This window comes from Panthera onca, chromosome B3 (genome assembly GCF_046562875.1).
Source record: "Panthera onca isolate mPanOnc1 chromosome B3, mPanOnc1 haplotype 2, whole genome shotgun sequence".
NCBI lineage: Eukaryota > Metazoa > Chordata > Mammalia > Carnivora > Felidae > Panthera > Panthera onca.
In genome coordinates, this window is record NC_138344.1 from 84,661,154 (window position 1) to 84,684,301 (window position 23,148).

The following is a 23,148-nucleotide window of genomic DNA, read 5'->3' on the forward strand; positions in this document are numbered from 1 at the left end:
GCAACACAGAAAATGCAAGTTATCGTCTGCAGTTATTAAATATAATAGCTTATTAGCAGTAATAAAGGTACTTAGGTATAAGAGACTTTTCTCCAGTTCCTCCAGGCTCGACGAGGAGGAAAACCCTCAGGCAAAACACCTTTTCACATCTGACAGTAACATCTTGGATAGCCAGGGAGCTCAGACAATCACTTGGCGGGAAAAGAATAAATACAGACCAAATTCACACAATCTGTTTCTGTTTAGTTTATATACTGCGATCGAGTCTATCAGGTTTCGTGCCTTGTGGGACTTGAAGTCCACAGGCAAGAAATGATCGCGGTTGTTGAAGCTTGGAAGGCGGCAGCCCCTGCAGGTCTAAGCAGTAAGGACTACAACTCCCGACAAACATTGCAAGGCCGCGCCGTAATTACGGGCAACCAACCGTACCCGAGCAAGGCAAGCTCCACCCCACCCGGCTCGAGGACTGCTTCCACCAATGGCAGAGCTCCCAGCGCAGAGCTTGCGGGTTAGGTTGTGAGGTTCGGGCCGGGGGCGGGGAGGAGCTGAGGGGGTTCAGAACGCGCTCGGCCGCTGGGTGGGTCGGGGCGTTCGGCGCGCCCTTCATTGAAGCGGCGGTGGCTGGGCTGGGCGCCGGGAGTGGGAAGCGACGGCGCGGCTGGAAAATGCCAGTCCATTCCCGAGGGGATAAGAAGGAGACGAACCATCACGATGAGATGGAGGTGGACTACGCCGAAAATGAGGGGAGCAGCTCAGAGGACGAGGACACGGAGAGCTCGTCGGTCTCCGAGGATGGAGATAGCTCAGGTGTGCAACCCACCGGGGCCGGGACCCTGAGTCCTTGCGCCCGGCGCACGACAGGCCGCTCTCCGCACGCCGGGCAGCTGCGTCCTGCTGGGAGTGCTGGGCGGGGAGAGAGGGAAGGGGCGGAGACTGGCTCCCGGCCCTCGGCAGCACCCGGACTCATCGTGGGGCGCTGCCTGGCTCCAGGCAGGTCCCTGCTGGCGGGGCGGGACCCAGCGCGGGCCTGGGCTCGCCCAGTTCCCGGACGCTGCGCAGTCCTGCTCGCCGTCGGACCAGCCTTGGGGACCTCCGGGCAGTGCCCACGGCTGTCGACCAAAGTGGGGAATGCCTTGCAGCTTGTCTGGGAGACCCTGGAAATGCCTCTTACCCCCAGACCACCGGCTTCTTTCCTTATTTTTCATCTTTCCAACCCTTACTTCTCAACATGGGTTGTCAGGGCCGAGGTCGGTTAGAATTGTGCCGGCTCTTGGCTGGTTTAGAATTTGTTAATCTCAGCTTCCAAGTCAGCCTGTCAGTCAGCACTTGACATCAGCGTTCTTGCGGGGGCCGACTTGGAGCTGTCCCATTTACAGCATCTGTCTGAACTTTGCAAGACTGAGAGCCCGTCAGGGGTGATTTTGGATCTTCATATACTTATAAACTGGCAGATATTGGGCAACTCTGAAATTTTCCAAATCTTTTCTTTCTTGTAATCTTTTCCAATTTGGGGCTGTTTCAGGTTTTTTGTAGGTTTTTTGGGGGACTGGGGGGGGGCAGATTACCACCACAGATGGATTTTGCACACTTTCAGGATGGTTATTAAAAAGAGAAATGGAATATATGCCAGCCTGGATTTTCTTCTTTCCATATGATGAGAATTAAACTTAAACTTTCTCGTCTTGGCCTGATTATTGGTTATGTAAAGCAAGGACTGATGACAATCTGTTAATGCCCGGACACCCTCTTTTCAGGTTTCTCTTTAAAAGCAAATCTCCATGGAAGTACGTAATTTCAGTCAATAAACTAGCCATTCCAAATAGGCCTTTATGAGTGACTTCCTTGAGATGCACTGGACACTACTCTGTGAGGTGTAAATAAATAGTTATGATCTGTTCTCAATTAAACAGTTGTCATAAACCAGAACTTGATTAAACTGCCAAATAAATACTTAACTGTAAACAATGCTGTAGGATTTCAGAGACCAGAGGAAATCTTTTCTGAATAGGGTGGCCAGGAAAGGCTAGTTGAAGAAGGTGGGATTACCTCAATTATCTTGACGAATGGGTAGAATTTGGATTGGGGTGATATGTTGGCTTGGGAGGAATGTAAGAAAAAAATGCAAAGGCTACTAGAGTTTAAGGCTTATTCAAAAGAGTGAGAAACCGATTTTGTTGGGAGGATTTGAGCTAGAGAATGAGAAAGAAGTATAGATGTAAAAGATTTCAAAAATGAAAAAAAAAAAAAACAAAAAAAAAACCACAATGCACAATTGGTGAATGCGAGTTTAGGAGTGAAGGTAAGAGGAAAACCCCAGATACGAGGAGATGGTGGTAGCATGAATAGAAATAGAAAAGTGAAATATTTGAGATGAAGGTGGAAGATAGAGTATTTCAGACATGTTGCTTTTGAGGTGCTTGTGGTATATTTAAGTCAGAGTGTCAACTGACAGATGGAAATGTAGCATTGGGACCTGCTTGGGCTAGGAAGCATGATTTGGAAGTCATTCATCCGTGTAACCGTGAAAGTAGGTGAGATTTCAAAAGTGAGCAATACAGAGAAAGAACACCTAGGCTGTGTGTAAACACATTTTTTAGATTTGTAAAACATTTTATCTCCAAGTGTTGTTTTTTGATGAGAGCTGAAGATCTCACAAAGTGACATCTATTTGTTAAAATTCTCAGTGATTTTTCACTGATTTTTTATTCCTTCCCAGAAAATAATGGACAACTTAATTTGTGAAGAATGTAATAATTTGAACTATATGTCAGATTTTTTTTTTCAGTTGTATCATCTTTATTTATTTTTTTTAACGTTTTTATTTATTTTTGAGACAGAGAGAGACAGAGCATGAACGGGGTAGGGTCAGAGACAGGGGGAGACACAGAATCCGAAACAGGCTCCAGGCTCTGAGCAGTCAGTACAGAGCCCCACGCGGGGCTCGAACTCACGGACCGCGAGATCATGACCTGAGCCGAAGTCGGCCGCTTAACCGACTGAGCCACCCAGGCGCCCCTATGTCAGATTTTTTTAAGCGCAAAGAAACTATTTAAATAAATTATGCAGTTTTGCTTCTTGTGAAAGCATTTCTTTTCTGCTGAATGGCTTTCATGTTAAACTTCCACAGTTTTGTTCTTCTCAAACATTGGTACTGAGCAGGTCCTAAAGCTACAGAAAAAAACCTATACTATCCAGAGATACTGGGAAGTGAGTCATCTTGCGTGACCAAGTTTTAAATAGCCCAGGAGTAAGCTATTAAGAATCAGAAATAATTTTAATCTGTTTTAGGAAAGTTAAAAAAAATGAACCCTATTGTTCCTTGGTGTGTTTAACTCTTTACCATAGCTTGACCTTTATTTAATGAAGATCGAGATGCAGATCATTTTACGCTTCGCTTATTTCACTTATGTTGAAATATATGCGATGTAAAAATAGAAGATAAAGGAATATAGGAGATAGCTGGTAATTTAACAGTTGCTTTCCTTCAAAAGTTTGCTTATTTTTTCTTTTCATTTTCCTCTTTCTCACTTACAGTAATTTGGGGAGAGGGAACAATGAGAATATGAGTAAGAGACCAACAAATCTGGTGGTAAACAGAATGAGATTAGTTTTCTTCTTTTGTAACTGGCAAATCTGTCATGTAAGCAGTTCTGAAAGAAGGATTCTAAAAGTGTTTTTGAGCAATATTAGCCTTTAATGGACATAATCGTTTTGGTGTTTAAGTTCTGTTGAGTTGAAGGAACATAAACCAAAAATGGATTCATTACTTAAGAGTAAAGCTTGATGTCAGCCGTTTAAAGTGATTTGAAAATGAATAAAAACAAAAAGGTCTAGAGATTGCTATAGCTTTAACTCTCAATTATATTTTAAGTTAAAACCTTTAGTAGAAATTATTTTGGATAAACATTAATTTTCTCTTAAGGCTTAATATAGGCCTTGCATATCTAACTTCGTATTACAGTTTTTTTCTTTCTTTTTTTTTCTTTAGCCATTTGAATTAACATTCAGATAATTTGGAACATAAAATTAATTTTTTTCTTTGCTATTTGTCTTTTTATTAATAGAAATGGATGATGAAGACTGTGAAAGAAGAAGAATGGAATGTTTAGATGAAATGTCCAATCTAGAAAAACAGTTTACCGATCTCAAGGATCAGTAAGTAGTGATGTCAGAAGGTCATTGTCACTGAATCTCAACCATGTCACATGTATACTGGCACAAGAGAAATTCTATTCACTGAACTATTTTCCTTTTTGTATTTTATGAGACTATTCTAAAAGAGGCTTCAACTATTTGCCTTCTGAAGACCTCATTAACTAAACTAAGGGTTTTGAGACAGGTTTGGGGGTGTATAATAAGATTTCTATGTGGATGTTGGTAATTAAAATGTTTTCCCTGGGTGGTTGGACCCTTGGTTCTAATTTGCTTCTTTCATTTCTTTGTTAAATGATTGAATAAAGAAAGCTTTTTAAAAATCTTAGAATAACAGAATATTTCCCCAAAATGGCATGTGATTTTTGTTTTAATCAACATTGGGTAATACATACATGTTTTCACATTAGTTTGCCTCTGGAAGCAACTGTGTAAGGTTGGCAGATATCCATCCTTACCTGTGAGAAAATTGATGCTCAGAGGAGTGAAGTGATTTGCCCATAGTTCATCAGCAAGTGATAAAGTAAGCTAGGCCTTCTGCTTCCTAGTACTAGTGACTAGTGACTTCCTAGTGACATTCCTTCCACTAAGGCATTACTTTGGAGGAAATATAGGGGAGTAGAAAGAGCACAGGCTCTGAATCCAGGCTTTTTTCACAGATTAAAAAGGTGTAATAGTAGCTATTTTATTGTGAACTGTTAGGATTGTATGAGCAGTAGGTGAAATTCTTAGTCTTGGCTGGCACATAGTGGTGCTTATTAGATACTGTTTTCTCCCCCTCTTTATAATGCCAGAACTCTTATGAGAAGTTGGTTACACAAGAATGGGCCCCAGTGATTTGAGAGAACAGAATAGATGCAGATACATATTTAAAAAAAATCTTAAATGTGAGCTTTTACTTCAGAACTTGCTGGCAAGGTCATGGGATATAGCTACGTGTTAGGAATTGTAAATGAAAGAAACTTCTGAGACTATAGACACCTAATTTATTTGGAAGCTGGCTCTTCAGTTCATTAATTCTTCATAATTTTGCTGTTTATTCTTCTCTCTTACCTCTTCCCTAGAGAGGCCCAGAGAACAGATGAAAACATGGTTAATATCTGGAATTGCCAGACTAAAAGGGGACAGATTTGTTTATCAAATGAATCCTGCTGTTTATGACATTTCTGGTCTTAACTTTCATTGGTATGAGACGTGAACATATAAATGTTCCAAGCTAGTGCAACATATTGATATAAATAATCCAAAATTTAAAACTTTGGCTTTAAAAAACATGGTATCATTTTTTTATTCTAAAGATTTACATTATTGATTGTAAATTTGAATCAGTTTGGATCCCCAAGGGATCCATTATTTGGGCAACATGGAGAGTTCATCCAGAATCATTCTGGAAAAGAGGAAACAAATTTGTATTTTTATATTTTAGCACTGGTAATCCATGAATGAATAATTCTCACACAATTAAGATACACCTATTGAGCTTTTAAAGTGTATTTTATGGTTATCCAAGAAATGAAAAGTACTGTAAAGCTCTAATATAATATATTACAAAGGAGAACTTTGCACCTAGTCAGTCTTTAAGCCTACTCTTGCTCATCTTGGGGCTGGCAGTTGCCTTGAATTTTGCATTTTCATGGCTCATTACCAGCCATTTCTCCCACCAGCCTCATTCATCTCAGAAACATATTAACAGCAGACCCGTTACCACTATTAATAGGATTCTTTCTCAAGAGATTGGTATCCAGGGGTGCCTGGTTGGCTCAGTTGGTTAAGTGTCCAACTTTGGCTCAGGTCATGATCTTAAACGGTTTGTGGGTTCGAGCCCTGCATCAGGCTCTCTGCTGACAGCTGGGAGCCTGGGGCCTGCTTTAGATTCTGTGTCTCTCTCTCTGCCCCTACCCTTCTCATGCTCTGTCTCTCTCTCTCAAAAATAAACATTAAAAAAAAGAAGAAGAAATTGGTATTCAGAAATGTGTTTTAGAAAGAAATAATCCTTGCATCAGGTTTATAATTATCTTTTTTTTTATCTGCCCCAATTGCATTGTTGCTATTTTTATTCTGTTGTACTGTGAGCAGTCTCAAATCCTCTGTAGAAGAGGTGGGAGATATGATAACAACAACATCAACAAATTCTCCTGCTTCTCCTGTTCTAGCACCAGAGGGCATAATAGCACTTCTTTCATAAGGCAGAAAATCCACCATTTGGCAGTTTGGATATTGGTGGAAGGTTCTTCCACTTCATTAAAAAAGATAGAGGAACTTACAGTGCCCAAATTTTCATGTATTTCAATGTTCAGTATCCAGTAAACATTAATTGGGCATCTACTCTGAATAGTATTGTGGTTGCTGCTAAGGGACTCCTGATTCTTGGCTTTGGTGAGTTTATACTTGAATTTTAAGGTTGTTGAAATGATACTGATTTTGAGGAATCTATTCTTTTAAAAGGGTAGTTAATTGAATATTGTTAATTCACATAGCCTCTTCATTCAAGACACTGTTCACCTATTCAGGATACCTTATTGATATTTTAAGGCTGATGTTTTTCTAGTACATTCATCATTTGTATTGAATTTTTAGCATTTTGCCTGAAGTTGTATTTATGATTTCAAAAGCTGTAGCTATCACATTATAGTTTTTTGACTTTGCACATTCATTTATCATTGTATCTTGAGTTTTAGAAAAATTTAACCCAGAGATGATAATGTATTATTTTGGTAGTTAACTCAGATAATTTTTCCATTTTTGTTTAGAAAAATATTTATTGTATTAATACTCAAAGTTGCTCGAATACTTCAAAATCATACAAATCTTTATGCTAATTATAATGATCAATTATAGACATTCAATATTGATTTTCTTGTCTTTTTTTTAAGCTTCTATTTTAATTCTAGTTACTATACAGTGTTATATTAGTTTCAGGTCTACACTATAGTGATTCAATAATTCCATATATCGCCTGGTGCTCATCACAGGTGCGTTCCTTGATCCCTATTGCCTATTTAACCCATCCTCCCAGCCCCCTCCCTGATTGTCTTAATTGTATTGGTTTATATTTTCTTTATCTTTTAAGTTTATTGATTTTTGAGAGAGTATGTGCAAGTGTGTGCAAGCGTGCATGACAGCAAGTTGGGGAGGGGCAGAAGGAGAGGGAGAGAGAGAGAATCCCAAGCAGGCTCTGCACTCAGTGTGGGGCTCAGTCTAATGAACTGTGAGATTATGACCTGAGCTGAAATCAAGAGTTGGATGCTTAACCAACTAAAGGACCCAGGTGCCCCCACTTCATATTTTCACGAAGAAAGATAATTTTTATATGAAAGCCAGGTATTGTAATGTTTTCAAAAGCTAACTGCTAGTTATACTAACACCTACAAGCATAATCAGTGGTTTCTTTTAGAACTTACTACATGCCATCCTTGTGACATATTCTTCACCCTTGATAAAGTAATGAATGTCAAAAAAAAGAATTTACAGATGATCTTAAATTGTTAACCTGCTTTGAAATTTTTAGGATATCTATGAAATGCACAAAGCCAGGATCACAAGTGCCTTTTGTAAAGAATGACAATGTAGACATCCATCCTTAAAAAGAGTTCTATCCTGTAGGATTATTGCCAGAAGTAAACTTTGAGTTGTCTGTCATTGATAATCAAGGTGAAGTTAAAGGTGTGACAGCTGGCAAATTAGAGTATTTGTATGTAAACTCACAAATACAGCAACAGGGGTTCCCAGCCCCATATTTCATTTCTGCATCCACTGAGCAACCATTTTGTTATACCTTCTTCATTTGCAGTCCAGACAAACTGGGTATGCCAGAACACAAGTTCTGTAGCCATTGGTTTTTACCTTCATCACTCTACTTCCTCTTTGTTCTTTAAAAACCAAGTAGGCTGAATATTATAATACTGTTTTTCAGGAAAGGTGGAGAGAAGCCAGGGAATTTTTTATTTTGACAACTAGTAATGCTTATATCTAAAGTGTTCAAAATGATTTCTTTGTTTTTTAAAAAATTTTTTAGATGTTTATTTTTGAGAGAGAGAGAGAGAGAGAGAGAATCTGAAGCAGGCTCCAGGCTCTCAGCTGTCAGCACAGAGCCCAACGCGGGGTTCAAACTCAGGAACCTGTGAGATCATGACCTGAGCCAAAGTCAGATGCCTAACCAACTGAGCCACCCAGGCGCCCCAATTTCTTTTGTTTCTTTTAAAAGTGTTTTAAATAACCTTTTCTCCTTGAATTGATTTATTGTTCTGCAGTTAAAACAAAACCAAACATGTAGAGTGCAAAAAAGTAGTAGCTTAGTTGTATTTTTTGTACTGAGTTAATTATTGAAGAATGATATATCTAAATATAAAATCTACTTTGTGATTATGTGCATAAAGTCAAGTAATGTAACTGAGTTTTTCACTTAAGATCAAGAAAAAAATACACTTGGTAGGTTATTAGAATATGAATGATATTAGGAAGAGATAATGTTTAAAATGGTATGTTAGCCTTTGTTGGGCTTTTAAAATTAATATTTTAATTTTTGCTTTGTTAAGACTTTATAAAGAACGATTAAGTCAGGTGGATGCAAAACTACAAGAAGTCATAGCTGGAAAAGCACCAGAATATTTGGAACCACTGGCAACTTTACAAGAAAATATGCAAATTCGTACAAAGGTAGCAGGTAGGAAAGTGAAACATCTTTTCCATTTAGTAGAATATGAACTCTTCACTAGATTTAAAAGGTGTTTGTCAAGTGAGTGTTTCTTGTTAGTGAAATCACAAATATATTTACAGTGAACAGAGCATTTCACTCAATCAGCCCACAATCATTTATTAAATGCCTCTTGCTTTCCTCTGCTGCTGTGGGATATCAGATTGCTAGCAGTGTTGTTGAGACGATACTTCCACATGTGAAACAATTAGAGACATGATACTTTTATTAAGAGCAACTGTTAGTATTTCAGTTGAATTTTCCTGTTACCTAAATTAAGTTTCAACTTAGTACTCTTAGTACTTTTCATCTATAGGAGTGACAAGGATTTTTTTATTTATAAAAACATCGACAAAACGTTTGATCAGGATGTTATGGAATAGGGAATTAGTCTTCAACTCTGTAATTTAATGATAATTTATAATTTTGATAAGTTTGGTCACTGATTTGTGGCTATGAATAAATGAAAATATACTATACTTGTATGGTTAAATTTCAGTCTTTTGTTATTATTGGAATCCAGCCTCAGAATTGTGTCCTAGCACACATGACAAAGGATACATCTGTTTGAAGATCACTTATGTTTTTTCATAGTTGGACTAAAACTGAATTTTAACTAATGGAGGTGCTGTTTTATTTTTCTTTTTGGGGGACACTAATTGATCCTCCTGTACCTATTATGTAATACCTAAAGCATTGTTCATAATAGGTTCTTTTTGTATTATTTCTACCTTAAACCAAATTTTATTCTTGAATGCTTAATATTGAATATGTAGATATGATACTTAACTTGCTATTTTTACAAGTTGGCTTACCACACTCTGAAAAGTAAACAAGTCCTTAATTTTCTTTGACATTCTAAAAGAACTAAGTGATGCATAAAGCTATACCCATACATACTCAAGTAACTAAGTGCATACAAAGCTGGTGAAATCTGAATAGTGTACGGATTGTATGAATGTCAATGTCTTGGCTTTGATATTGTACTCTAATTATGTAAGATATTATCATGGGGAAAACTGAGTGAAAGGTCCAAGGGAACTACCTGTACTATATTAAGTTGGCAACATTTTGTCAGTCTATATTCATTGCAAAATAAAAGTGAAAAAAAAAGAGGTTAAAAGAAGATAGTAAAAAAACAAAAAAAAAAAAAAAAAAACAACTAAGTGAGACTTACTGGATGTTTAGGAAGAATTACTTGAATCAGTTATTCACTTTTCTACTATGTGGCCTCTTGTACAGAGAATATTGTGTGTGCGAATGTGTTGCTAATGGCACAGTTCCAGATATCTGTCCCATGCCTTTACTGTATAAGAAAGAATCACATTTCTAGGGTCAACTATGGAACTGAGTTTGGTGTATACATCTAGAGCCTTTGTTTGCCATTTTTGTGATGGTGTATTTGCACGCCACGTTTTATACTATTTTGCACTATTGTTTCATACTATTGCTTTCAGGTAGCTTGAAGTGAAACTCTCTTGAGCATCCATTCTCTAGAAAAATCAGGAGCACTCAAACATCATTATCAGTTTATACATTTTGTTGTATCAGTTTATACATTAATCCTTTTGGAAGGTTTGGACTCTGAAAATAATAGTTAAAAAAAATAGTGGTTTTGTTGGTTATGGTATCCACTTGTTACTTGGAGAATATGTGATTAATGAAACCAGAGTTTATTGACTATTTCCATTATGAGTCCTGAGAGATTACTTTTCATAGGAAAGGAGTTTTATTTTCATTTTTCTCATTCTCTATCAAACATTTTAGGAGTATTCTTTAGAAGAATGGAGTAAGAACTAAAATTTGCAGTGTTGTTTCTTCCTCGCTCTTAAATTCTTAATTCTCTAGGCTGCTTTGATATGGATTTTAACTGAGCCTTTTTATTTTCAATTTTTAAAGATTAAGTTAGAATCACTTGTCAGTTTCTTCCTGACTCATCTTATAAAATACAGTTGGACAGAATTCCTGTAGGGAAGTGTTAATGAAACTCATTAATGCTAACGTAATCAGAGTAATTGTGTTTGGTTGCAGGAATCTATAGAGAGCTCTGCTTAGAATCTGTAAAGAACAAATATGAATGTGAAATTCAAGCCTCTCGCCAGCATTGTGAGGTACTGTTATTTTACTTTTACTTTTAATCTAATTTCAGCCCTTCAAGTCTTTCTGAGTGTGGTAGGTAAAGTAAATAAAATAAGTGAAACAAAATTAAATTGTGCTTTAGTTTATCACTTGTATGATTTTTTTTTTTTTAATACAAGTGCAGCAGAAGCTGTATTGTAAATAGGACACAAAGAAGGGACCATAGAAAAGAATGAAGGGAGATAATTTTAGAAGTTTTGCAACTGTTACCTTAAAAAGACTTTGTCATGATCGTGTCATTTGGCATTGCTGAAAATATTAGTGTAATTAGTATAATATTCAAGTTTAGACTAAAAAAGTGTGAATCTAGTGGTACAGTTGGAATGTTGGGCTTATTATTAATTTGACTCTCTAGATCTATTTCCTCATCTTAGGACAGAATTCTCTATTTATGGGGAAAAAATAGATGTATTTTTCTCTATGGAGAAAGTCTCTTTGGATAGTGTTTAAAACTAGTGCTCATTTTGCAGATAACTTTTCATATAACATAGGTAAGATCATAAATACATTAGTGGAAATAAGATACCAAATTCTGTCATCATTCTTATCTTTTATTATTTTATTCTATCTTTGTAAATTATTAAAATATTAAGAGTAGATTAAAAAAATGGTGGAATGTGTTTCATTTTATTCATTCATTTATTTATTTATTTGTTTATTTATTTATTTATTTAATTTATTTTTGAGAGAGAGAGAGAGAGAGAGAGAGAGAGAGAGAGGGAAGGACAGAGAGAGAGGGAGACACAGAATCTCAAGGAGGCTCCAGGCTCTGAGCTGTCAGCACAGAGCCCTATGCAGGGCTTGAACCGATGAACTGTGAGAACATGACCTGATCCAGTCAGACAACCCACTGAGCCACCCAGGCATCCCTCATTTTCTTGATTACAGCTGAGATGAAACATCTTTTTGATGTTTACTGGCTGCTTGGATTTGTTTTCCTAAGAAGTGCCTGTTCATATCTTTTGCCTTTATGTTGGGCTGTTAGTGTTTTCCTCATCAACTGTAGAGGTTCTTTATATATTCTGGATATAAATGCTTTGCTGGTTATGTGCTTTGCAAATATTTTTACCCAGGCAATGGAATGTCTTTTCACTCTTTTTGATAACTTGGTGAACAAACGTTTTACATTTTAATGTAGCTGAATTTATCATCTTTCCTTTATGATATGTGCTTTCTATGTCTTTCCCATTTTGAAGTAAAAAAAAATGTATTTTGCTTTTAAACGTTGAAATTTTGCTTTTTAACGTTTAGATTGCTAGACTACCTCTAATTCATTTTTGCATGTGGTATAAAGTATGCATCTAATTTGTTTTTGCATATGGATAGGTAACGTCGACACTGTTTATTCCATACTCTGTTGTTATACCAGGAATCAGCAATTCCATCTTTTTCCCCCATCTTTTTTCTTCATCTTTTTTATATCAAATGTCCACTTATATGCCAGAATGTTTCTAGCTGTTTTTTTTTTTTTTTTTTAATGTTTATTTATTTATTTTGGGGAGGAGTGGCATAGAGAAAGAGAAAGAGAGAGAGAGAATCCCAAGCAGGCTCCGTACTGTCAGTGCAGAGTCCAGCACAGGGCTTGATCTCACAGACTGTGAGATCATGACCTGAGCTGAAATCAAGAGTCAGACACTTAACCAACTGAGCCACCCAGACACCCCTGTTTATAGCCATTTAAATTTGTTTCATTTGTCTGTTTGACTGCTTCTGCACTGGTAGCATAATACCTTGCTTTCAGTCTAGTAAGTCTTGGTAGTTCAATAAACTGATAATTTTACCTTGCTCTTCTTATACTTGTTATTGTTAAAATTTTTTGTTCTTGTTTAGTAACATTTTTTAAAAAATTTACTTTTTATTTCTTGCTGCTGTATAAAAAATCATTTTGTATATTGATATTCAACCTTATCTACCTCTCTTAATTCTAATAATTTAATTACAAACTCATTAGATTTTCCATGTGGATAGTAATGTCATTTGTTAATAATGGCAGTTTGTTTCTTCTGATCTTCCTCTTATTTGTTTTGTCTTAGTGGCACTGATAGAACATCATAAACTAGAAGCAGTGAAAGCAGATTGTGGTTGGGTTCTTGATTTTAAGGGAGTGCTTCTTATGGTTTTCCAATATTTACTGTTGGGTTTTGGTAAATACTCTTTATCAAGTTAAGGAAATTTACTTTTATTTCTTATTTTCTAAGGTTTTTTTGTTTTGTTTTGTTTTTTTTACCATGATAGTTGTTATATTGTATTAAAGGCTTTGTCTACATCTGTTGAATTAGTCATGTTTTTTGCTCTTAATGTATTTTCTAATGTTAAACCATCCTTGGATTCCTGGAATAATTATTTTTACTGTGAATTACCAGATTCAGTTTGCTAATATTTTGTTTAGAAGCTTCATTTCTATGTTTATCAGTGAGACTTAATTTTTAAGTCTCATACTGTCCTTGATTTGATCTCAAGATCCATAAAATGAGTTAGGAATATCCCATATTTTTCTCTTCCATGGAAATATATAGTTAAGATTGCATTCATCAGTTCCATGGGTGCTTAGTACATCTTGTCTTTGTATATTTTTAAACAGCCTCATACTTATAGAAAAGTTGCAAGAAAGTACAAAAGAACTTTTCTGATGAAGATGACAATGAGTTGGCAACATGATGCACCATCACCCCTGAATACAACAAATGAAGGACACTCTCCTGTATAACGATACTATAATCATCAAAATCAGGAAATGTACACTGATACATTATTACTGTCTAATCCTCAGACCCCATTTAAGTTTCAGCCGTTGTCCCAACAATACCCTTTAGAGCAAAGAGATCCAGTTCGGATCACTTGTCTTTGTCTTTGCATTTAGTTGTCATGTCTTGTTTCCTTCCATGTAGAACAATTCTTCAGTCTTTCCTTGACTTTCATGGTCTTTACAAATTTGAAAATTTCAGTCCAGTTATTATATAGAATGTCAGTTTTGAATTGGTCTGCTTTTTCTTCATGATTAGAGTTGGGTTTTGCCTCTCAGTAAGAATATCACAATAGTGATGTGTTTTTTTCACTGAATTCTATTAGGTAGCACACAATTTTGACATGTACCATTATTGGTGATGTACACTTTGATCACTTGACTTCGGTGTGGTGTCTTCCAAGTTTCTCTAAGTAAACTTACTTTTTTTACTTATTGTGATTAATAAGTACTTTGGGGAGAAATACTTTGTGCGAGTATCTTATTCCTCATAACACTTTCCGTTCATTTATTTATGTATGGACTTATCCTAATTTTTTGTCTGCTTCATCTTTCAGTTACTGAAGGAGGTGTGTTAGAATTCTCCGTGTGATGGTGGATTTGTTAATACCTCCTTTATTGTTTTTTTATTATTATTAGTTTTCTTCTTTATGCCCTAAGAAAATCGACATACCGTTCTTTTCACAGTAGTAAAGTCATTCACCATTTCAGATCTGGAGGCCAAAGGTACTGATAATGAGATGCCCCACAATGCATGTCCACTGTTGTGGATTCCTTTGATCAAAAAGGATGGTACAGTCCTGGGGACTGAATGCTCATGATTCCAGAGCTCCCGGCTGAAACTTATCTCCTGTGGAATTTCTTTTATCTTTTTCTTTTTTCTTCTTAAAAAAAATTTTTTTTAACTGTGGTTAAGAACACTTAATATGAGATGTATCCTATTAACAAATATCGAGTGTGTAATACAATATTTTTAACTATAGGCACACTTTTTGTACAACAGACCTCTAGAACTTAATCATGATGTATAACTGAAACTTTATACCCATTGAACAGCAACTCTCCATGTCCCCTTTCCCCTAGCCTTTGGCAACCACCATTCTACTCTCTGCTTCTACGTGTTTGACTAGTTTGTATATCTTATATAAGTGGTATCATGCAATACCTGTCTGTATGTGACTGGCTTATTTCATTTAGTATATTATCCTCAGGGTTGATCCATGTTGTAGCACATGGCAGGACTTCGTAATTTTTAAGAAATGTTTATTTATTTTGAGAAAGAGAGAAAGAGTGTGAGCGGAGGAGAGGCAGAGAGAGAGAGAGAGAGAGAGAGAGAGAGAGAGAGAGAGAGAGAGAGAGAGAGAGAGAGAGAATATCCCAAGAAGGCTCTTTGCTGTCGGAGCAGAGCCAGATGTGTGGCTTGATCTCTGGAACTGTGAGATCATGAGCTGAACCAAGGTAAGAGTCAGACATCCCTGGATGTTCTAATTTTTTTGACTGAATAATATTTCATTGTATGTATATATCATATTTTCTTTACACATTCATCCTTCAGTGTACATTTAGGTTGTTTTCCACATCTTGGCCATTGTGAATAGTGCTGAAATGAACATGGGAGTGCAAATCTCTTTGAGATCCTGATTTCAGTTCTTTTGGGAGTATACTCAGAAGTAGAATTGCTGGATCATTTCGTTCTATTTTTAATTTTTTAGGGAACTTCCATACTGTTTTCCATAGTGACCACACTACTTTATAATTCTGCCATCTGTGCACAAGGGTTCCAATTTCTCCATATCCTTACCAACACTTAACTTTTGGTTTTTGGGTAACAGCCATACTAATAGGTGTGAAGTGATAGCACACTGATTTTAATTTGCGTTTTTCTGATGATTAGTGATGTTGAACATCTTTTCATGTACTTCTTGGCCATTTGTATGTCTTCTTTGGAGAAAGGTCTATTCAAGTCCTAATTTTTAAATTGAGTTCTTTAGAGGCACCTGGGTGGTTCAGTTGGTTAAGCGTCCTGACTTCAGCCCAGGTCATAATCTTGCAGTTCATGAGTTCGAGCCCTGTGTTGGTCTCTGTGTTGACAGCTGGGAGCCTGGAGCCTGCTTCGGATTCTGTGTCTCCCACTCTCTCTGCCCCTCCCCTGCATGCTATGTATCTCTCTCTCTCTCAAAAATAAAGATTAAAAAAATAAATAAATTGTGTTCCTTATGTGTTTTTAATATTATTAACCCTTTATCAGATACATGATTTTTGAGTGTTTTCTCCCGTTCGGTAGGTTGCCTTTCCACTCTCATTGTTCCTTTGTTGTGCAGAAGCTTTTTAGTTTGACATGATCCCATTTATCTCTTTCTGCTTTTGTTCCCTGTGCTTTTGGTGTCATATTCAAGAAATTATTGCTAAAAGCAGTGTCATGATGCTTATCCTTTATATTTTCTTCTAGGGGCTTTATAGTTTCAGGTTTCACATTAAAATTTTTAACCCATTTTGAATTTATTTTTGTGTATAGTGTAAGGTAAGGGTCAGATTTCATTCCTTTGCATGTGGCTGTCCAATTTTTTCCACACCACCTTTGTTGAAGAGACTAGCCTTTCCCCATTATGTATTCTTTGCACCCTTGTTGAAGATTAGGTGACCATGTGTTCATGGGTTTATTTCTGAGCTCTTTTCCATTGGTCTATATGCCTGTCTTTATGCCAGTACCATACTGTTTTAATTTCCATAGCTTTGTAATATATTTTGAAATTAGGTCATGTGAAGCCTCATTTTTTCTTTCTCCAGATTGTTTTGGCTCTTTGGGGTGTGTGTGTGTGTGTGTGTGTGTGTGTGTGTGTGGTTCCATATTAATTTTAGTCTTTTTTTCTATTTCTGTAAAAAAAAAATTCCATTGAGATTTTATAGAGATTGCATTGAATTTGTGAATCACTTTAGTATGGACTTTTTAAACAATATTAAGTCTTCCAGTCTAGGAAGGTCTTGATTTATTTGTATTTCTTTCATCAGTGTTTTATAGTTTTCAGTATACAAGTCTTTCATTTCCTTAATTTATTCCTAAGTATTTTGTTCTTTTTTATGCTATTGTAAATGGCATATGTTAATTTCTCATGGTTTATATATCTACCAGTTTATTTTAGAATTTTTATATTTCTTAATAAGTGTAACATTTTATCCTTTTTAAAAGCACTTTACTCTGTAACAATGATTTTTGCCTCAAAGTCTATTTTGTCTGATAATTAAAATAGCTTCTGTAGTTTTATTTGGCCTGGCATTTACTGGCCAAATTTTATTCTTCATTTTATTCTATTCTTTTTTTCTTCCAACTTTCTTATGGTATATTATAGGCATGTTATTTGTAAATAAAGAGCTAATGTGTTGATTTAAAAACTATTTTAAGAATCTCTGTCTATTAACTGGTAAATTTAGTCCAATTATATTTGTAGTGATTTTTTGATATTTAATACCAACCTGTTTTATATTTTCTATTTTTTCTGCTTTATCCTTTTTTATTCTCTGACCTTTCCTGGCTGTGTGTGATTTATTGAGTTTTAAAACTTGTTATCATACATTTATACTTTCTATTTCTATAATGATTAGCTTAATTTTTCACCATGCATATCTACATTAGAATCAAATATTAATAACTCTGTCCTCCTCTTGAATTAAAGGACACTTGAACTAACTCTAGATACTCCCGCCAAAGTACAAGTTACAGTTTTCAGTACTTTAGTTCCATTTTGCTTTTTTACCTTTCAAATGAAGCATTATTTTGATCTCCTAGATTTAGTTGACGTAGTTCTTTTTAGGTTTATGCGTACTTTACTAGTTTTTTTTGCTCACTGTTTTTGAGTTGCAACCCCTCCTTGCATATTCATTCTTTGCTTCTTGAAGAACATCCTAACATTTCTTCAGAGAGTCCCTTAGTGGTAAGCTCAGTTTTTATTTGTCCAAAATAGGTTTATTTGTAATAATTCTGGAAGGACAGTTCAAGGGGATAAAACATTGTAGGATGACAATTGTTTCCTCTTAGCATTTTTAGGGTTTTACTTTCCACAGTCTGCTTAGAAGTCCCATTTTTAGATAACTTTATTTTCCTTCCTTTCACTAGCTACTTTTAAGCCTTTTTTATTGTTGTTATTCAGTTCCTTTACAGTGTGTCTCCACAGAGATTATTTTTCTCTCCTTACTTGGATTTGTTATGCGCTCTGAATCTAAGAATTTGTTTTACACTCATTCTGGAAGTTTCTCAGATATTATCTTTTCTGGTATTGCCTTTCTTTCATTTTCATTATATTTAATATAACATTATCTGAAGTTCTTCAGAGTCTATTTCTGCTGTGTGTGTGTGTTTTTTTAAATTTCTGACAAATCTCACAGCTTTTTTCCTTATTTCATGATTCTGGACTATAGCAGGCTTTATTGTTAGGAATTCTGTGAGCCTTGGACAGAGGATGTGGTTCTTCAGATAGTATCTGCTTTTATTTCTGCTAGTTTGTTTGAACTAGGCATCCTGCTGTGCCAATAGCACATCTGCTTTAATTTTTTGGCTTGTAATTTCCTAGAAGATGCAGGTAATCTATATTTGAATCTCAGATATGTAGAGGTCAGGCCCAAGATGACATATTTGCTGGAAAAACTTCTTTTCCATTTATTGCCTGACACATAGGCATTTCCCTCAGGCGAATCTTTTCTAGTCTGCCTTTTCCTTGAAGGTATAACCCTTCAGAGCTATGCAGGAATCCCAGTTCTTGTGTCCCTGCTTTGCTTAGTCCCCAGATCTTTTTCCCAAACAGCCACTAAAAACCATGCCTCTAGGTTATTGACACCTGCAAATAACCTCAAGGAAACCATAGCTTCAAACCAGGTTAGCATGCTGGTTTTTAGCTCTTTATTTTTGGTCCTTGAGGATATCTTTTACTTTTTTTAAGAGCTTAACTATACTTATAAAAAGATGTTTGTGGTATTTTATTTAGAATATCTGTCTAGGTATGTTGGGAAGTTCTGTTTGGTTTTGAGTATTTTTGTTTTTGTTTTGACAATATCTCATCTATATTGTCAGAAATAAAAGTCCACAAGGTATTTTCAAATAATATTTTTTACATAGACAAATATATTTCTTTCTCTTCCATCATTTTTCAGCTTTGAAAGTCTTCCCTCCTCCATAGAGATGCCAATTATTTACCTAAATTTCTTCTAATTTAGGTATGGCTTGTTTTTTAAATGCTTAATATTAATATTATAAATGATCTATTTACTTATATAATACTCACCAGTGGTTCAAGGGCATTTTAGACAGAGGAAATAAAGGCTGGAAGGGAACTTAGAGTGTTATAAATTTTATATTCACGCTCATTTTAATCCTTACCACACCTTATGAAAGGAATTATCTTGATTTTATGAATGGGGCTCAGAGAGGTTAAGTAATTTGCATGGGGTCACACAATTAGCAGCAGAACCAGGACTGAAATCCTCTGATGTTTCTAGTCATTCATGCAATTTACCATTAAATCTGAACTTTGTTATTCAGGGCTTTTTATTTGCTTATTTCTTAGTTCTACATTTGGCTCATATAGAAATAACTGAGAGGCACTGGAAGTGGGAAGAAGGCAGATTCACTGCCAATTGTCAAAATAAGTTTGATTAGCAGCAGGTAGAAAGAGGGGCCAGGACCAGAGATTAGGCATGTTCGTGTGGGTATACATACAGAGCGCATGCCAGAACACCACAGAGGCAATCGAGTTAGCAGATGGTTTGTGTCAAAATAAGGAAGGAGATCACATTTATAGAATACTACAGTGTGCCAGACACTGGGACAGGTGGTGATGCTTTTTTTAGGTTCTCTCATTTAAGCCTCCCCACAGAGCTGGAGATGAGTGTTAAGATCAACAGCAGGTGGTGGCAAGATCTCAGACCCTGAGGGTTCAGGGTTAGGATTCTAATTTTTAAAAAAAAAAATTTTTTTTTTTAACATTTATTTATTTTTGAGACAGAGAGAGACAGAGCATGAACAGGGGAGGAGCAGAGAGAGAGGGAGACACAGAATCTGAAGCAGGCTCCAGGCCCTGAGTTGTCAGCACAGAGCCCGACGCGGGGCTCGAACTCACAGACTGCGAGATCATGACTCGAGCCAAAGTCGGATGCTTAACCGACCAAGCCACCCAGGCGCCCCAGGATTCTAGTTTTTGAGAAGATTGAGGCTCTTTAGGGCTCTGACTTTGGTTATCTATTTAATTTTTTTCTGATTATAACGTTAATAAGTACTAACAAAACTTGAGAAATAGGTCTAAAGGAGGAAATGCAACGAACTATAGTCTACCAAGCAGAGGAAATCTGTTACGTGTATGTGTGTATAATTGATTTTCATATCACTGGTATGACTATATATACTATTTTGTATCATAACTTTTTTACAGGCAGCATTTTATGAGGATTTCCCTACAGCTCTAAATACTTAGCTAATACAGCTTAAATACTTTTAAACATTTGTTTTTAGCAGGTAATGTGTGTACATATTTCCGAAAACACAGGCCTCTAATGAAACACAGCAGCCCCCTCTCCCATCTCTAAATTCTACGTCCCAGCAGCGGTTACCTCTTTTAGTTACTGCTTCTGGAATTTGCCCTCATAATTCTAAATAGTATCAGTTTTAAATATTATCTATTTGTGTCCTGTTATGAAAGCTAAAGATTCCATAATAGTTTCCCTCATCCCATTCTTACACTGTTATGTCTCAGTTTTTGTTTTTGTTGTAACTGTAAATATTGTTTGTTGAGCCAAGAGTTATACTGTGCTCAAACTGCGCTCCTTGTACAACTCTATTTGTAGCCTTGGAATTAATAATTGCTTCATTTACTTTTAGTCTTATTTGTCAATTCTTCTCAGAGCTCTAGCAGATCTATGAAAGCCCCGCTGATGCTGTTTTCCCTGTGATCAAATGCATCAGATAATCCATGAGGAGCATCCCCTTTACCCCTAGATCCCCTGTCCTCCTGCTCCATCCTGCAGCCTCCTTCAGATGCTTTCTAAGCCAGCAGCATCTGTCTTCGTGGGTGTGTCTTCACCACCACCGTAGAAATTCCTGCTAGATCTTTCCCTCTAGATCATTCCCACTAGATCTCCTTCTCCTTTTCATTTGGGTAGAGTGGCTTCTTGGGACAAGGTGTATAGGAGTAAGTTTTTTGAGACCTCTTGTATTGGTTATCCAATACAATATAACCAATTGGTTATAATAAATTACCCTAAAACTTAGTGACTTAAAACAACAATAAACATTTGTTATTTTGCAGTGTCTGTGGCCAGGAATTTGGGAGCAGCTTAGCTGATTGGTTCTGCCTTAGGGAGTCCCATAAAGATGCAGTAAAGAGGTCAGCCAGTGAAGCAGTTAGCTGAAGGCTTGACTGGGGGCTGGAGGATCTGCTTCCAAGGTGACTCACTCACAAGGCTGGCAGGTTTTAATGGTTTTTGGTTGCAAGCCTTAGTCATTTGGGTCTTTCCAAAGACTGCCTGAGAGCCCCATGACCTGGTGACTGGCATCTCTCAGAGCGAGTGATCCAAGAGACAAGACTGAAGCGACGATGTTTTTTATGACCTAGATTTCTACCACGTTCTATCCATTAGAAGTGAGTCACTAACTCCTGTCCACGTTCAAAGGGAAGTTAGGTGTGGAGATTGGAAGGATATGGGACCTTGAAGACAAATATATAAGTATTTTAAATAAACTAAATTACCTATTGAACAAAGAAGTCTCTACAAGCACCAAAGCAAGGGAATTTGGATGAGCCTTTCTTTTCTAGGTGTCCTCTAGCTGCCTTTTCAATGACTTCTTTTCCAATTCAGGAAAGTCTTTTGAGGGCTTATGGGCTTGGGGATAGGGAGACAAGGACAAAGAAATAAGACTGAGAATAGATTCAAGGCACTTCTATTTGTACACTTTAAACTGTAACTTAGGGGCACCTGGGTGGCTCAGTCGGTTGAGCATCTGACTTAGGCTTAGGTCATGATCTCTCCACACTTGTGGGTTCCAGCCCCGCATTGGGCCCTGTGCTGACAGCTCAGAGCCTGGAGCCTGCTTCTGATTCTGTGTCTCCCTCTCTGCCCCTTCCCTGCTTGTGCTCTGTCTCTCTCAAAACATAAAATAAAATGTTTAAAAACATTTTTTTAAACTGTAACTTATATCTTTAGAGATGCCTTCAAAGCATCAAACATTTCAGGCCCATTGTGGTGGTGTTTTTTTGTTTTTATAAGGAAAGTCCATTAGTGGACTCATTTTAGAATTTTTGCTTGGCCTAGAGCAAATTTATCAGTAACAAGGAAAGAGACTGCAGCAGTTAAGGTTTCATATTCTTAAAATCTTTATCACTTTCACTCTGCATTCAGAGTCCTCTTTGGTTGAAGAATCTGGATCTATTTATAGTTGTCACACTCTCTTGACTGTGACTGGGGCCTGCTCTCCATTTTTCTCTGGTATATAATGTTTCCCAATGCTTGTAGCACAATGTAGATAAGGCCGGAATGTTTCATAACAGTTTACCAAAGGCAGAGGAAACAACCAAAAAGAAGTGAGTTTAGAGAGCAGCCTGGAAGATTTTTCATATGAGATCTAGTTTTAGTCTTCTTCAGCTTTGCTTTCTCTAGGTCCTGGCTCGCCTCAAATTGACAAAAGCTATCTTCTCTCTACCACTCACGAGAACCTTCAAGCATGTGTAGACTCTAAATTTCAAACCTGTAAGAGAGGACTTAATGATTCACACTTAGCAGTGCTGCCAAGTGGGTGTGGCTTGTGCCTTTCACAAGAAATCCTATCTACCTGTATTCCAATAGTCTCTACCAGAACGCCGTATCTATGTCTCAGGAGCCTACTATACTTACTAGAGTAAGCATGTGGTGGGTTGGGAATCTGTCAGAAGCTTTTTATATAACGAATCTATATGTTATACTTATGTACCTTTTATGGATTTTAAAATAAGGCATATGGTGTTTTATAATTAAGAGAACAATTGGCTAGAACTAGTAGACCTGGGTTCTAGTCTGATTTGCCAGTAAATAGTCTTTTGGATGTAGTGTATAGTTTTACGATTTTGACTATAATTAGATTGTTTTAAACGATTATAGAATTCATACTTGAATCTCTTTGTGTTACAGTGGTCTATTTTAATATGTTGAGATATTAGTGAGGAATAAAGGCCCAATTACTGTTGCAAAGAGAAAACACCCATTTTATAATGACACACTTTATAGGACAGGTTCTCCATTATACGGACAGGTAGGACCTGGTTATACTTAAAAGAGGCCATGGGAGCTTACTAGTTTTTTTAATAAACATTCATCTCCATACCACATATAAATTTAGATGTTCTTAAACAATTTAATTGTATGTGTTTAAATATGTATTTAGATTCTGTGCTTTCTGGTTTTATTT

General features: G+C 36.5%; 1 protein-coding gene across 2 annotated transcripts in view; it reads left to right on the forward strand.

Moving 5' to 3' along the window:
* The first annotated feature begins 454 nt into the window (after positions 1 to 454).
* BRMS1L (BRMS1 like transcriptional repressor) overlaps positions 455 to 23,148 on the forward strand; it is a 29,993-nt gene continuing 7,299 nt past the window's right edge. The window contains exons 1-4 of one of the 2 annotated variants that reach the window (XM_060619534.3): positions 455 to 807; positions 4,065 to 4,155; positions 8,688 to 8,815; positions 10,877 to 10,956. In XM_060619534.3, coding sequence (XP_060475517.1) covers positions 666 to 807; positions 4,065 to 4,155; positions 8,688 to 8,815; positions 10,877 to 10,956 — 441 coding nt within the window. In that variant the 5' untranslated portion in view covers positions 455 to 665. The remainder of the gene's footprint in view (positions 808 to 4,064; positions 4,156 to 8,687; positions 8,816 to 10,876; positions 10,957 to 23,148) is intronic. The other variant, XM_060619535.3, reaches the window with a different exon arrangement.